This window comes from Mesoplodon mirus (assembly GCF_964341445.2).
Source record: "Mesoplodon mirus genome assembly, chromosome: 2".
NCBI classification, from domain to species: Eukaryota; Metazoa; Chordata; class Mammalia; order Artiodactyla; family Ziphiidae; genus Mesoplodon; species Mesoplodon mirus.
In genome coordinates this window covers 208,061,854-208,079,280 of record NC_138977.1, presented here as the reverse complement: position 1 = coordinate 208,079,280, position 17,427 = coordinate 208,061,854, and the positions used below count along the sequence as shown (strand labels likewise).

Here is a 17,427-nt window from a genome sequence, read left to right as displayed (position 1 = left end):
TGGCTTTGTCTTGTTTGTATCAACAGAGCTGAGTCTAGTATGTCCTAGAGGGCCTTCACCTTATGCTTTCCTTGGGAAGGGAGACGTACACATAGATAGATAGGGGCACAAGTTCTTCTTTTCAACCATTTGTAAACTTCTGTGCATAACTTTCTTCAGTGGCATCATGGGGCTTTTAGGATCAAATACAACACCTTAGCATGATATACGCAGGGCCTAAATTTTCATTTTATCTGCTACTGCTCTACTGTGAAAACATTAGATCCACCATGTTGACTTAACTCGTAGACACGTCTACGGATCAACCTCTCTCTGACCTGGGACCTTTTTACTTGATATTTATCTCTAAGGAGAATGTTCTTCCACTCCCTCTATCCATTGATCATATCATTTCATATCCTTGAAGATTCAATCTATTTACTGTAAAGACTTACAGGACATTCATGCTCCTCCGGACATTTCTCCTATGTCTTCAAATACCAACTTGAATATTAGAACTCTTGTTTCATTGGATTACTGTCTCTCCCATAGCTCTAAAGCTTGTAAAGCCAGGGAATCTGTAGCCCTTGTTCTTACCACGTAATAGAGCATTAGAGTGTTTCACTAAATAAATAAATGATTTTATTTATTCATATAGTTGATCTCTGGGCTACTGACCCTTTTATTTTGTCTGTTGATTTACGATGATAAATCATTTTTGCTAACAGGGTACCCCTGATATCCCAAGAAGCTTTTATTACCAACACAAATTTTAATTTTCATATGAGGATTAATTTTCACATCAGGATTAGTATTCCCCATCTATCTACACACCCTTGTTGTGTGCCAGGAATCTGCTTGGTGCTTTAAGATGTATATTCTAGGAGAACTTATTTTAGTCTCATTTTATCATTAAAAAATAAAATAAAAGCACAGAGATTGTTAAGTCACTGACCAAATGTCACACACACAGATAAACTGATGAATGCTGATATGGCTGGTTGTGTACTTCTCCTTTATCCAAAAGCTTTCAGTAAACATTGATTGAATATCTATATATAGCATGCATGGTACCTGACACAGAAAAACCGAAAGGTTTGAGCTTGTCTGTCAATAAGAAGGACAGACAAAGGAGCCACCACCTGAAATATGGCCTAATTTGTGCTATGCAAATGTATGTGCACAGTTCTGGAAGTCTGAGAAGGGATAACCAACTTAGCTTAAGTGGCACCCCCATTGGGGAGACTGTTTTCAACTTCACTCATCTGTAGCTGAACCACAGACCATAAGAGTTAAGAAGGCAGAAGAAGGGTGAGAAGTTATTCCAGGCAGAGGTACCAGCATGTGCAAAGCATGGTGTTCCTTCCCTTCCATGAAATTCAGCTCAAGAAGGGAATTCATTTTCCCAATTATACATAAGGGCGATATAAAGATATACAAGATACAGCCACCTATTGTCTTTTTATATAATTAAAGGACCCTGAACCAAAATTTTTCATCTCATTTTTACAGAGAGATTCTTTCTGAGTCCCAGACTTGAACAACCCAATATATCAGATATTATAGTAAATATTGACCGGTGTAAACATGTCTGTATGTCTATTGAGGAAACATTCTTCCCTATGCTCTGGTAAACACAGAAAACACAGCTGCCTTTTGGGAGCTCAGTGAGGTAAGAGAAGCATGTATGCAAAGAGATCCAGCAAATCATTATGAACCATGACAGGGATGTGTACAGGGCAGTCTAGAAGCATAAAGCAAAGGTGCCCAAACCTTTGTGCTTAATACCTGAAGTCAGAGTTACCTATATGATTGGTTAGAGATTCTTGAAGCCATTCTTGAGATCTCCCTCCAAAAATGAGATCGTCAAGAGAATATTTTGGATTAAATGTTATGTTTATGCTGGTTTTCTTTGATTTCTTATTTTTTAGCTTTATTGAAGCATACCTGACACATAGGAGCGTGATCTACTTCGTGTACAGCGTGATGATTTGATATACATATACATTGTGAAAGGATTTCCATAATCGAGTTAGCACATTCATTACCTCACATATTTACCTTTTTGTGTGTGTAAGAACACTTAAGTTCTACTGTCTCAGCAAACTGCAATTATATGATACAGCATTTTCAATGATAGTCACCATGTTATACATTAGATCCTCAGACCTTATTTATCTTATAACTGAAAGTTTGTGCACTCTTACCATTCTCTCCCCATTTCTCCTTCCCTACCCCACAAGCCTCTGGCAACTACTCATCATCATCATCATCATCATCATTATTAATCACAACAATTGGTCTTAAAAACATGCAGAAAACCGTTAAACTCTACATTCCCAACTAAAATGCATAAATGGGCTAGAAAATGATACGTTGCAGGTCATCTGCAGTGATGTGTTTCCACAAGGTGTCTGATCAATGACACCACCATTAAAACCAGCACATCTGTGAACATTTAACATTGTTTGGCTTCACCTCTTGAGAACTCACCAGAGCCACAAAGTAAAAGCAGCAGTAATTCTTTATAATGTGTGACTGCAGATCTAGAGGCACCCTTAGGCCTTCAGGAAAAAGGGCGAGCACATCTACAAATAAAAATTGTTGGAAACACCATGGCCTGACTTTAAAGTTTTATTTTGTTCTTGCAGTTGTTTTACTAGACATGGAAAAAATTTTAGGCAGGGTAAGGGAGTTGCCACAGTAGACTTTGGAAAGACAAAGGATTCTGTTTTGTCCCTGTCTCTTTACATTAGTTGATAAGAGGGACATGTCACTTGAAACAACAACAAAGATCTTAAGAGACTACTGCTATTATTGATTTGTCATCATATGCACATGGAAAGATGCAACTGGATGCAGGAGAATCATTTTGCCTCACGTTGACCCTAAGCACAAGCCAAGCAGCTTAGGTTTGCATGATAGTTGCAACCCTGTGTTTCTGGGATGCCAGCATCATAGGTACTGGTCGTTTCAAGGAAGAAACTTGCATCAGGTAAGGTGGGAGGTGAAGAACATGTTACTACCCAATAATAATTTACAAAAACCAGTTACCTGCTGAGCTTTCTAGTTTGAGGGCTGTCAGAAGGAGAGCTTGTCTTTTTTTTTTTTTTTTTTTTTTTATTGTTCATGACTTTGGCCTTGCAGTAGAGGTCACCTATGGATGCAATCAATGCTTCACTATGGGAAGTGCAGAGCTACCATCTCTGTCTGAACAAGCAGTCACTCGAGTACGTGACTGAAATGATGGTGAAAGTATCACCATCCACCTCTGTACAGATTCTAACTGGGAGAAATGTCCAAGTGCACGTTCCCTGTCTCTTTGGGGAAAATTATAAAACCCTTGTTAGGACATTTCTGCTTCCTAGGAGAAGAAGAAAGCAGAGTTCAATGTTTCAAACATAGGCTCTGAATTTCAGGCCATGTATCAATCAAAGAAAAGTTACTGACAGTGATAGTAGGGCCTTAAGGAGGCTTTTAAGATAAAGAAGGACTAAGCTAGCTAGGCTTCAGACCCTGAGTTGGGAAATGAGTTCAAATAAGAAGAGTTCTGGGAATGCCCTTAGGACTATGATTCATTTACTTATTTCAAAGAGCTCACAGACCATTAAACACTCTCCCTCGCTTTCTCCCCCTCCCCTCCTTCCTTCCTCCCTCCCTCCCTTCCTCCCTTCTTTCTTTCAACATTTGACTATCTGTTACAGCTCAGGCATTATTTTATTCGTACATACATGTGAATATAAAGTGTTTAAAACAAAGCTGCTCCAGGGGCTCTCGGTTTGGTGTGCGTGTGTGCAGGGTGGTGGGATGCTGCTTTTATATAGGGAAAGACATAAAATAATTATTTGTAGCAAACTCTTACAAAATTTGTATTAAAAAAATAAATACTTAGGAAGAGAGCAGTTTTCCTGGTGTAACTGGGAAATAGTTAATGGAGGAAGTGACCTTTCAGATGTGTCTCATAATGAGTCAAAGAAGACGTGGTGAAACTGGAGAAGGGCCTTTCAAGCTGGAGAGAAAAACATACAGAGGCTCACAGAGGGCAGAGGAAAGGAATGAGGCACTTTGAGGACTGGCACACCTTCCTGTGTGCTAGGACATGGGACAGAGAAAGTGAAATGGGTCTTGGCTACCACACTGAGTCCTGAATGTAATGAGCGTTTTTAACATCTTCATTTTCTCATATGGATTTGATGGTGGGGCTGAGGGGCTCTGGGGAGCCAGAGGAAGACCAGTTTTAAGGCATGTTACTATTTTACACATGGAAATGGAACAGATTAAATGGATGTCTGCAAATCCTGATGAAAAAAATTATAGATAGTCCCAAGTTTAATTAATCTTGCTGAATGAAAGTCTTAAAGTATGATGACCCATATTGCTTATATAACAGAATACTTATTTTTGATTTAATATGGCTCACTGCAAGATAAGACTAAATAATGTGTGCCTCCAAGGCATCTGATTTTATTTTATTATTTTTTTAAACATATTTATTGGAGTATAATTGCTTTACATTGTTGTGTTACTTTCTGCTGTATAAGAAAGTGAATCAGCTATACATATACTTATATCCCTATATCCCCTCCCTCTTGCATCTCCTTCCCACCCTCCCTATCTCACCCCTCTAGGTGGTCACAAAGCACCTAGCTGATCTCCCTGTGCTTTGAGGCTGCCTCCCACTAGCTATCTGTTTTACGTTTGGTAGTGTATATATGTCCATGCCACTCTCTCACTTTGTCCCAGCTTACCCTTCCCCCTCCCTGTGCCCTCAAGTCCATTCTCTACATCTGCCTCTTTATTCCTGTCCTGCCCCTAGGTTCATGAGAACCATTTTTTTTTTAGATTCCATACATATGTGTTAGCATATGGTATTTGTCTTTCTCTTTCTGACTTACTTCACTCTGTATGACAGATTCTAGGTCCATCCACCTCACTACAAATAACTAAATTTCGTTTCTTTTTATGGCTGAGTAATATTCCATTGTATATATGTGTCACATCTTCTTTATCCATTCATCTGTTGATAGACGTTTAGGTTGCTTCCATGTCCTGGCTATTGTAAATAGTGCTGCAATGAACATAGTGGTACATGACTCTTTTTGAATTATGATTTTCTCAGGGTATATGGCCAGTAGTGGGGTAGCTGGGTTGTATGGTAATTCTATTTTTAGTTTTTTAAGGAACCTCCATACTGATCTCTATAGTGGCTGTATCAATTTACATTCTCATCAACAGTGCAAGAGGGTTCCCTTTTCTCCATACCCTCTCCAGCATTTATTGTTTATAGATTTTTTGATGATGACCATTCTCCCTGGTGTGATGTGATGCCTCGTTGTAGTTTTGATTTGCATTTCTCTAATGATTAGTGATGTTGAGCATCCTTTCATGTGTTTGTTGGCAGTCTGTATATCTTTTTTGGAGAAATGTCTATTCAGGTCTTCTGCCCATTTTTGGATTGGGTTGTTTGTTTTTCTGATATGGAGCTGCATGAGATGCTTGTATATTTTGGAGATTAATCCTGTGTCAGTTGCTTTTTAGCAAATATTTTCTCCCATTCTGAGGGTTGTCTTTTCATCTGTTTATGGTTTCCTTTGCTGTGCAAAAGCTTTTAAGTTTCATTAGGTCCCATTTGTTTATTTTTGTTTTTATTTCCATTTCTCTAGGAGGTGGATCAAAAAGTATCTTGTTGTGATTTATGTCATAGAGTGTTCTGCCTATGTTTTCCTCTAAGAGTTTTATAGTGTCTGGCCTTACATTTAGGTCTTTAATCCATTTTGGGTTGATTTTTGTGTATGGTGTTAGGGAGTGTTCTAATTTCATTCTTTTGTATGTAGCTGCCTGTCCAATTTTCCCAGCACCACTTATTGAAGAGGCTGTCTTTTCTCCATTGCATATTATTATCTCCTTTCTCAAAGAAAAGGTGACCATATGTGTGTGGGTTTATCTCTGGACTTTCTATCCTGTTCCATTGATCTTTATTTCTGTTTTTGTGCCACTATCATACTGTCTTGATTGCTGTAGTCTTGTAGTATAGTCTGAAGTCAGGGAGCCTGGTTCCTCCAGCTCCATTTTTCTTTCTCAAGATTGCTTTGGCTATTCGGGGTCTTTTGTGTTTACATACAAACTGTGAATTTTTTTTTCTAGTTGTTTGAAAAATGCCATTGGTAGTTTGATAGGGATTGCATTGAATCTGTAGATTGCTTTAGGTAGCATGGTCATTTTTCACAATGTGGATTCTTGCAATCCAAGAACATGGTATATCTCTCCATCTGTTTGTATCATCTTTAATTTCTTTCATCAGTGTCTTATAGTTTTCTGCATACAGGTCTTTTGTCTCCTTAGGTAGGTTTATTCTTAGGTATTTTATTGTATTTGTTGCAGTGGTAAATGGGAGTGTTTCCTTAATTTTTCCTTCAGATTTTTCATCATTAGTGCATAGGAATGCAAGAGATTTCTGTGCATTAATTTTGTATCCTGCTATTTTACCAAACTCATTGATTAGCTCTAGTAGTTTTTTGGTAGAATCTTTTGGATTTTCTAAGTGTAATATCATGTCAGGTGAAAACAGTGACAGCTTTACTTCTTCTTTTCCAAGTTGGATTCCTTTTTATTTGATATTCTTCTCTGATTGCTGTGGCTAAAATTTCCAAAATATGTTGAATAATAGTGGTGAGAGTGGGCAACCTTGTCTTGTTCCTGATCTTAGTGGAAATGGTTTCAGTTTTTCACCATGGAGAACGATGTTGGCTGTGGGTTTATCATATATGGCCTTTATTATGTTGAGGTAAGTTCCCTCTATGCCTACTTTCTGGAGAGTTTTTATCATAAATGGGTGTTGAAATTTGTTGAAAGCTTTTTCTGCATCTATTGAGATTTTCATATGGCTTTTCTCCTTCAATTTGTTAATATGGTGTATCACGTTGATTGATTTGCGTATATTGAAGAATCCTTGCATTCCTGGAATAAACCCCACTTGATCATGGTGTATGATCCTTTTAATGTGCTGCTGGATTCTGTTTGCTAGTATTTTGCTGAGGATTTTTGCATCTATGTTCATCAGTGATATTGGCCTGTAGTTTTCTTTTCTTGTGACATCTTTGTCTGGTTTTGGCATCAGGGTGATGGTGGCCTCGTAGAATGAGTTGGGAGTGTTCCTCCCTCTGCTATATTTTGGAAGAGTCTGAGAAGGATAGGTGTTAGTTCTCTCTAAATGTTTGATAGAATTCACCTGAGAAGCCATCTGGTCCTGGCCTTTTGTTTCTTGGAAGATTTTTAATCACAGTTTCAATTTCAGTGCTTGTGACTGGTCTGTTTATATTTTCTGTTTCTTCCTGGTTCAGTCTCAGAAGGTTGTTCTTTTCTAAGAATTTGACCATTTCTTCCAGGTTGTCCATTTTATTGGCATATAGTTGCTTGTAGTAATCTCTCATGATCCTTTGTTTTTCTGCAGTGTCAGTTGTTACTTCTCCTGTTTCACTTCTAATTCTGTTGATTTGAGTCTTTTCCGTTTTTTCTTGATGAGTGTGGCTAATGGTTTATCAATCTTGTTTATCTTCTCAAAGAACCAGCTTTTAGTTTTATTGATCTCTGCTATTATTTCTTTCATTTCTTTTTCATTTATTTCTGATCTGATCTTTATGATTTCTTTCCTTCTGCTAACTTTGGTTTTTTTTTTGTTCTTCTTTCTCTAATTGCTTTAGGTGTAAGTTAGGTTGTTTGTTTGAGATGTTTCTTGTTTCTTGAGGTAGGATTGTATTGCTATAAACTTCCCTCTTAGAACTGCTTTTGCTGTATTCCATAGGTTTTGGGTCGTCATGTTTTCATTGTCATTCGTTTCTAGGTATTTTTTTATTTCCTCTTTGATTTCTTCAGTGATCTCTTGGTTATATAGTAGCATATTGTTTAGCCTCCATGTGTTTGTATTTTTTACAGATTTTTTCCTGCAATTGATATCTAGTCACAGCATTTTGTTCAGAAAAGATACTTGATATGATTTCAATTTTCTTAAATTTACTAAGGCTTGATTTGTGACCCAAGATATGGTCTATCTTGGAGAATGTTCCATGAACACTTGAGAAGAAAATGTATTCTGTTGTTAGCATCTGGCTGTTAGCATTTGCCCTTTTATGGCTGTTAGCATTTGCCTTTTGTATTGAGGTGCTCCTATGTTGGGTGCATAAATATTTACAATTGTTATATCTTCTTGGTTGATTCCTTGATCATTATGTAGTGTCCTTCTTTGTCTCTTGTAATAGTCTTTATTTCAAAGTCTATTTTGTCTGATATGAGTATTTCTACTCCAGCTTTCTTTTGATTTCCATTGGCATGGACTACCTTTTTCTATTCCCTCACTTTCAGTCTATATATGTCCCTAGTTCTGAAGTGGGTCTCTTGTAGACAGCATATATTCAGATATTATTTTTGTATCCATCCAGCGAGCTTCTGTCTTTGGTTGGAGGATTTAATCCTTTCACATTTAAGGTAATTATTGATATTTATGTTCCTATTACCATTTTTTAAATTGTTTTGGATTTGTTTTTGTAGGTTCTTTTCTTCTCTTGTGTTTCCCACTTAGAGAAGTTCCTTTAGTATTTGTTGTAGAGCTAGTTTGGTGGTGCTGAATTCTCTTAGCTTTTGCTTGTCTATAAAGCTTTTGATTTCTCCATCATATCTGAATGAGATCCTTGCCTGGTAGAGTAATGTTGGTTGTAGGTTCTTCCTTTTCATCACTTTAAATATGTTATGCCACTGCCTTGTGGCTTGTAGCGTTTCTGCTGAGAAATCATCTGTTAACATTATGGGAGTTCCCTTGTATGTTTTTTGTTACTTTCCCTTGTTGCTTTTAATATTTTTTCTTTGTATTTAATTTTTTATAATTTGATTAATATGTGTCTTGTTGTATTTCTCCTTGGATTTATCCTGTATGGGACTCTCTGAATTTCCTGGACTTGACCGACTATTTCCTTTCCCATATTAGAGAAGTTTTCAACTATAATCTCTTCAACTATTTTCTCAGTCCCTTTCTTTGTCTCTTCTTCTTCTGGGACCCCTATAATTCGAATGTTGGTGTGTTTAATGTTGTCCCAGAGGTCTCTGAGACTGTCCTCAATTCTTTTCATTCTTTTTCTTTATTCCACTCTGCGACAGTAATTTCTACTATTTATTTTCCAGGACACTTATCCGTTCTTCTGCCTCAGTTATTTTGCTCTTGATTCCTTCTAGACAATTTTTAATTTCAGTTATTGTGTTGTTCATCATTGTTTGCTTGCTCTGTAGTTCTTCTAGGTCCTTGTTAAACATTCCTTGTATTTTCTTCATTCTATTTCCAAGATTTTGGATCATCTTTACTATCATTACTCTGAATTATTTTTCAGGTAGACTGCCTACTTCCTCTTCATTTGTTTGGTCTGGTGGATTTTTTCATTGCTCCTTCATCTGCTGCATATTTCTCTGTCTTCTCATTTTGCTGAACTTACTGTGTTTGGGGTCTACTTTTCGCAGGCTGCAGGTTCATAGTTCCCGTTGTTTTTGGTGTCTTCCCCCAGTGGGTGTGATGCTGTCTATTTGGGATGATGCTGTCTATTCAGGCATTCCACAGATGCAGGGTACACCAAGTTGATTGTGGAGATTTAATCCGCTGCTTCTGAGGCTGCTCAGAGAAAGTTCCCTTTCTCTTCTTTTTTTGCACAGCTCCTGGGGTTCAGCTTTGGACTTGGCATTGGTCTGCATGTAGGTTGCCCTCTGGCGTCTGGTCTTCATCCAGACAGGAGGGGGTTAAAGGAGCGGCTGATTATGGGGCTCTGGCTCACTCAGGCCGGTGGGAGGGAGGGGTACGGATGCGGGGCAAGCCTGCGGTGTCAGAGGCCAGCGTGACGTTGCAACAGCCTTAGGCATGCCATGTGTTCTCCTGGGGAAGTTGTCCCTGGATCCCGGGACCCTGGCAGTGGCGGGCTGCACAGCCTCCAGGGAGGGGAGGTGTGGATAGCGTCCTGTGCTCGCACACAGGATTCTTGGTGGCGGCAGCAGCAGCCTTAGCGTCTCCTGCCCGTCTCTGGGGTCCATGCTGTTAGCTGCTGCTCACTCCCGTCTGTCTCTGGAGCTCGTTTAGGCAGTGCTCTGCCTTCTGTGGGCAGACAGGGAAGGATTCCCCTCTCCTCGTGCACCCCGAAACAATGGTCTGTTGCGTCTTAGGCAGGTCCAGAGTTTTTCCCCAACTCCCTCCCGGCTAGCTGTGGCACACTAGCCCCCTTCAGGCTGTGTTCACGCAGTCATCCCAAGTCCTCTCCCTGGGATCTGACCTCCGAAACCCAAGCCTCAGCTTCCAGCCCCTGCCCGCCGCGGCGGGTGAGCAGACAAACCTCTCGGGCTGGTGAGTGGTGGTCGGCACCGATCCTCTGTGCGGGAATCTCTCCACTTTGCCCTCTGCACCCCTGTTGCTGTGCTCTCCTCTGTGGCTCCAAAGCTTCCCCCCTCTGCCCCCCGCAGTCTCCGCCCACAAAGGGGCTTCCCAGTGTGTGGAAACCTTTCCTCCTTCACAGCTCCCTCCCACTGGTGCAGGTCCCATCCCTATTCTTTGTCTCTGTTTTTTCTTTTTTTCTTTTACCTTACCCAGGTATGTGGGGAGTTTCTTGCCTTTGGGGAAGTCTAAGGTCTTCTGCCAGCATTCAGTAGGTGTTCTGTAGGAGTTGTTCCACAGGTAGATGTATTTCTGATGTATTTGTGGGGAGGAAGGTCATCTCCACATCTTACTCCTCCATCATCTTGAGGGTCCTCTCCAAGGCATTTTAAATAGACTTGTATTTTACTTACACTTGTGATTTCTGGCACATATCATAATATGAGTGCATCTGTATTTCCCACTCATACAGGTTCAACAATACAGAGAATGGTCACTCTAGGCTGTTCTGGCCACTACATTGGTTAGGTCATGTGGTCTGTTCATAGGATAGTAGTAGGTAGTTCTGCAAATTTCAAATGAAAACATTGATTAGATCAGTTTGCTGTGTAAATCACTGTTTAAGTCACCCAGGTAAACCAGCCTGCCTGGCATCTGCCTGACAACTCTTGAAAGTTTAATATATTGTCAGTGAGACTGTTACATATGACATGCATGGGACTCATTTGAAATTTGGAGTTAATAACACACAGTATCCTTGCCAGAGTCAAGCCTGGCCGTCATCAAATAAAGGATTTTTTATAGGTTTTATTTGAAGTGAAAATTGTACTGTCACGCTATATCAATAAATACAGTAGATGTATCCTAAGGATTGTGGCTTTAGAATCCCATGAACATTAGTAGTTTGTGGGCTCAGCTGAGTTTCTCTGAGGCACATGGGAATTCATTAATGTTGATGTTTCTCCATCATTTAGGTCTGTGATGGGGTCGAACAAGGAACCAGATCTTGTGCATCTCGAGGCCAGAACTGTGGATGGTCGTAAGTAAAGCAACTTTTCCATGACGTTAATAGTAATTAATTTTATCGATCTGCCATGAATCGCATCTGTGTTAAGGGAAATCACAGTGGCAATAATCAATAATCTAAGTCGTTTGGACCTGAGGACTTTTTTTTTTTGTCCTTAGTTACCTAGAGTTGTCTTAATAATTCTCTACAACTCTCATCCAATCAAGGGGTTTTCTTTGCAGGTGATGAGAAAATTCCCCCCCAATTTTTTTTTTTCCTTTTTTTTGCGGTATGCAGGCCTCTCTCTGTTGTGGCCTCTCCCGTTGCGGAGCACAAGCTCCAGACGCGCAGGGTCAGCAGCCATGGCTCACGGGCCCAGCCGCTCCACATCATGTGGGATCTTCCTGGACCAGGGCATGAACCTGTGTCCCCTGCATCGGCAGGCGGACTCTCAACCACTGTGCCACCAGGGAAGCCCCAAAATTTCTTACTTTTTATTACTTACTTTGTTATTATTGCATTATTGCTGCTCTTTTGTTTTGATTTGTTTTGCCAGTTTCCTTATTTTATCAGATATCATCCAGGCAATGTCTCACTGTCTAGTGGGAGATTGACAAAACACTTGGAAAGGGCTTGTAGAAGAGCATCATCCTGTCTGTCCCCTATCATAAGCGGCAGGAGGCAAAAGCCAGTTGGTGGTTCTGAACATCCCTAGTTAGGTTGGCTACAGTGAAGGACTGTGTTTCCTATGGACATTTTGGCTTTAGCACATGATGGAGATCAAAGCTGATGCTCCACAATCCAAACCCATGTCTGCATGACTCACAAGTTCACTCACTTACTGTGTGACCTTGAAAAAGTTACTTAAACTCTTTATGCCTCCATTTCTTCACTGTAAATTAAATAAGTTAATAATAATGATGCCTATAAATAGCTAATATTTACTAAGCACTTGCCGTGTACCAAGAATTATGCTAAGGGCTTTCTATACTTTATCACAATTAATCTTCACTACAATTCATAGGCGGTGGTTCCCATTTTACAGATGAAGAAACCAAGGCATAGAAAGTTTAAGTAGTATATTTAAACAACAACAACATAGATTTCCTTCCCCTTCTTTGGTCCTGAGGGTCTCCAGGAGGGCTAAGCATTTCAGGGGGTACTACCAGGGAACTACAGGTGAAAGGGAAAAAGGAAAAAGAGAATACGGGGAAATGCATAGAAGGACAATAGATGAGGAGAGAAAACCCAGGTGAAAAGAAAGAGGTCTCAAGTGCAGAGAAAAGGAAGAGAACGGACTCTCCAATTACCGCAGTGCCAAGAGGCTGGTCGAAGTTGTTCAGCACTGAGCCAGAGGGTGATAATCTAATTTTTGACACCTTCCCTGTTTTAAAAATATCCCTCACAATTCACACACTTCATCATCACTGACACTAAGCCTGTCTACTTGCCCTCCACTTTTCTGATGCAAAGGCAGATGATACCCATGGTTTACCAGCTCACAGCTCAAAGAAGCTGGTCACCCCAGCCATCCAAACTCTCCAGAAACCACACCTACTCCATTACTATGTGCTCACAGGGAGATATCTTTAGCTCCAGAGGTTTCTTTCCCCCTTTGGGGAATGAATATATTCTTTGGCAGAATCAGTGTGGGGATAGATCAGGGTCCAAGCTGACCATCTCCTTTCTCCTTTATAAACTCAGGCAGAGCTCTGATATGTAATGTGCCCAGATTGTACCTGACACAGAATAATCTCAACAGTTTAGAGCTGCTTTCCCACCTCTTTATAAAGTGGGCTCTCTCTGATGGTGACCAGAGCTGATAATATTATCTTGGATTCCGTGGTTCAGTTCTCAGTACACAGTAGCCAGAGCTGTCTTAAGTCAAAAGTTGCCATGCCATCTGTTTAGAGCTTTGTTTTAGTTCCCATTGCTGTAGTAATAAAGAACACAGTTCTCACCTTTACTTGTAGCTGCAACATAATCTGTCGCCTGCCCATTTCCTCAGCCTCATCTCACTCTGTGCCCTCCTCGATCATCACCTGCAGGCCTTTGGGTTTGCTTTCAATTCTTAGAAACTACAAAGTTCTATGTCTCCATAACAAGACTCTAATACCTGCTGTTTCCTCTGCTTGGAATACCTTTCTTTATTCCCCCTTCCCTGACCAATTCAGAGTAAAGTATTACTGAAGATCATTCAGATTAAGGTCAAGCATCATTTCTAATTTTTTCAACTTTTTGAAATAATGTTAGGCTCACAAAGAAGTTGCAGAATCATAGTATGGATTTCCCCTGAACCCTTCACCCAGCTTCCCCCAATGATAACATCCAAAATAACCATAGAACTATATCAAATCCAGGGAAAGCATCCATTTCTTAAGGAAGTCTTTCTTGAAGTCCTAATCTAAACCAGTTTATTTTGTTTGCTTTCATCCAACTCTATTATTTTTCTTTATTGTATTCATCTTAGTTTGAAATTATACATTCCATTTGATCACAAGTTTTCCTCTCCACCAGCCTATTAAGTTCTATGTGTGCAGGAGCCAAGTATACCTTTGCTCAGTACTGCATCTCCAGCACATTCTACAGTGACTACATGTAGATGGAGCTTAATAAATATTTATTGAATGAATGAACACATAGTTGACCAATTGTCAGGGTTACCAGCTGGCTACCTAACATCACTTACCAGGTTGTCTGATAAATTTAGAGCATTGCATCTCAAACTTGAACATGCATACGACCCATCCAGGGATCTTGTTAAAATGTGGATTCTGATTCAGTAAGGGCCCAAGAGTCTGCAGGTGAAGCCAGTGCCTCTGGTCTGTGGAACACACTTACAGTAACAAAGTCCCACAACGAAAGACTAATGAAAGAGCTTTAGGGTCTGTTTCCCATGACTACACCCCTTGTTTAGAAAGCTCTGGATGGAATTGGTAGCATCCCAGGTTGCTTTTATTTTCAAGCTTTGGGGGATAATGCTGCTTTCTGGCTTGTGGCATTTAATGCACATTACCCCGTATTCTGAAAACAACAAGGCTGTCACTTTCCCTGATCGGCACGTTTTCTCTCACCCAACATTATTCCTGTGCTCCCTGCAGGCACGGAGGTTGGTAATGCCAAACTGTCATCTCAGGCTCAGCTTTCACAAGGCATGAAATATATCAGTTATAATTTTATTTTACTTTTCTGCAAAGACAGCATCTTCAGAAACTATCCAAGAGTGAAAATTCAATAAAGGGATTTAATTTGAAAAGTTATCCCTGTCAAAACAAAACATTAAAAAAAAAACCCTACCAATTGAAATAAAGGATCTAAGCATAACTCCTGACCTGACTAAATATAAAAAACAATGAGGTTTTCTCAGTATCATATTCCCTCTGTGTGTCTGTGTGTCTGTCTGTCTCTCTCCAAGAGAGTCAGTAAACGTGGTTTCGTCAAAGAAACAGAGGAGGAGGAAGGAAAGAAAGAACATGGAGAGGTCAGAATAGCAAGCTATTAGCAAATATAACTGAGAGTGTATTTATCAAAATCAGACTCCACGCTGGTCATTTGCTCCAAGAAACCCAGTATCTCTATGTTATCTCTCTCCCCATTCTGGAATTGGGATCCCTCTTTTTTCTCCATCCTTTCATTACTGTTTAGTATATGAAACCCACTGTTTATATTCTAGGTCATACATCTGGTAGGGTGTATGCCAAAATAATATGATTTTTTTTTTTTTACTTTGTAACAAGTAATTTTTTCCTGATTTTAATGGGTTTAGGAATTTTGTAGGCAAGGCACTGAGGCACGTGACAGAAATAATCCCTCCTTGCTTATTTTACTTATCGCCACGTGGTGGATGGCAAATGCTTATGTGGGCTTGTTATTCAAAGTTTAGTTTTAGTGTCATTTCAAATCTTCCTAGATTATATTTTATAATTAATTTCTGTTTCAATTGAAGTCTCCATATTTGAGGGGAGGTGAGCTCTGGAAAACTTTTGCTCTACGAAGGTCTATGACCTATGTAAACATTTCTTGCCAACTGTGCTCTGAAATCTGGATGTTTTGTAGTTAACAACCATGACAAGGATGTTATTCTTTCTTGTACTACCTCTCTGCCTTGGGAAGCAAGCTGAAGAGAGCAACCTCAATTACAATCAGTCACAGGAAGTATTATTGGAATATTTTTAATGTGTTTATTGGATGTGGCATTTGTTATCAGCCCCTGTGTTCAACCGAGGGCAAATTGACAGGTCCTCATCCAGGAAACAAAGATTTTGCTGTTTAAATACCTTGTGTGTGTGTGTATGTGTGAATGTGCACACGCATTGTATGCACTTAATACCTTAAAACTGCTACCCAGTACATTATAATAGTAAAAAGGAAACCTACATTCTATTGATTTACCTAATATAGGTACAGGTGTGTGTGTGTGTGTGTATGTAATCTATGTAGTTAGAAAATGTTGACCCAACTCTTGGATTGAAATCTTTGTGAAAAGTTGTATCTTATTTAATCTTGGTTCTATGTACAAAACATAGCTCAGAGCCTGGCACATTCATGTGTGTTGACTTAATAAATATCTGTGTGTGTCACTATTGGGCACGTCTTCTTACAGAAGGGCCTTTAACCATAGGGTGTGTAGAGTCCCTTAGGCCTAATGGATGAGCATGAGAAACTCATGACTCCCTGAAATTGTATGCCAGTATGTATATGTGATTTGGAGGAAAAGAATATAACTTTTATCAGAATTCTTTGCATGGTAATACACATGGGTCTATAGTTTTATATTTATGCTCATCTATATACATCACCTTGTAAGAGAACCTGCAGTACCAAGTTTGAGCTTTATTGCTTCTCCCTTTTACTTCTGAAATGAAAGACCTGGCCAGTGACCTGAATTTTTTCTGTACTTGTAGTGATCCGTGCCAGCAGGGACAGGGGACAATTACTGGTCTCCATGTCTATTTACTTGAGTAACTAACCTTGTAACAACTTACCATAGGACTAATCTCTTTCATTGGCGAAAAACAACCTTGGCCCTTTAACCAGCTATGAAAAAGACTGCCTCCAGACTCTTTCTGAAATGAAACCCAAACTAGCATTTTATAAGCTGAGATAAAAATCAAAGGAAAATCACAACTTTGTATAGCCACCATCTCACTAATTCTTGTTGTGGGTAAGAACTGGACATCTCATTTCTGCTTTTCACTTTCCACCCCTACAATCAAATTTCCATATTGAACGGCATGCATATCAATATCTGTATAAGGCGAGCACTGCTGAGATACTGTGGGAAGGTGATAGAGACCTCAGTTCTCATCAGGCCCAGTATATTAGCAATGAAATGGTTTGAGTTTACACCATAAGCATTAATTACTTTTATACCAACAGAAGTAGCAACGATGACAATAAAAAGATAAGTAGTATTCCAGTGTATCAAGGGAAAAGTAGATCCACTTCCTGACCTTCATTCTCATTCCCCAAAGTTAGTAATTTTATTTATTTGTTAAAAAATATTTATTTATTTAGGCTGTGCCGGGTCTTAGTTGCGGCATGCGGGATCTTTACTTGCAGCATGCAGACTCTTAGTTGTGGCACGCATGCAGGATCTAGTTCCCCAACCAGGGATCGAACCCAGACCCCCTGCATTGGGAGCACAGAGTCTTACCCCCTGGACCACCAGGGAAGTCCCCAAAGTTGGTATTTTTTTAAAAATATGTCTTCTATATTATTCCAGAAATTGTTTAGGCTTATACAGATAAATATGTATGTGTGTACACATATATACACACTCACAAATGTTCATATTGTAAAACTGTTATGCCAGGTTCAGTGTGGGTGAATGCAATAGCAAGTTAAAAATCTTTCTATATCAGTATATATAAATTTAGCCACTTCATGGCTAATCACTACATAGGAACCCCATTATACAGCCAACTATAATTTTGTTAATCACCATCTCATTAATAGATATATAGATGTTTGGCTATTTCAAAGAGTGTTGATACATACATGTACGCACATATTACTTATTTGGTTAATAAGCATTCAAACGTAT

General features: G+C 39.5%; 1 protein-coding gene across 7 annotated transcripts in view; it reads left to right on the top strand.

Annotated features, from left to right (window-relative positions):
• The window catches only part of SORCS1 (sortilin related VPS10 domain containing receptor 1), a 562,818-nt gene that overhangs the window by 390,574 nt on the left and 154,817 nt on the right, over nt 1-17,427 (top strand). For all 7 annotated transcript variants that reach the window (XM_082611124.1, XM_082611122.1, XM_082611123.1 and 4 more), the window contains exon 6: nt 11,350-11,414. In XM_082611124.1, coding sequence (XP_082467250.1) covers nt 11,350-11,414 — 65 coding nt within the window. The remainder of the gene's footprint in view (nt 1-11,349; nt 11,415-17,427) is intronic.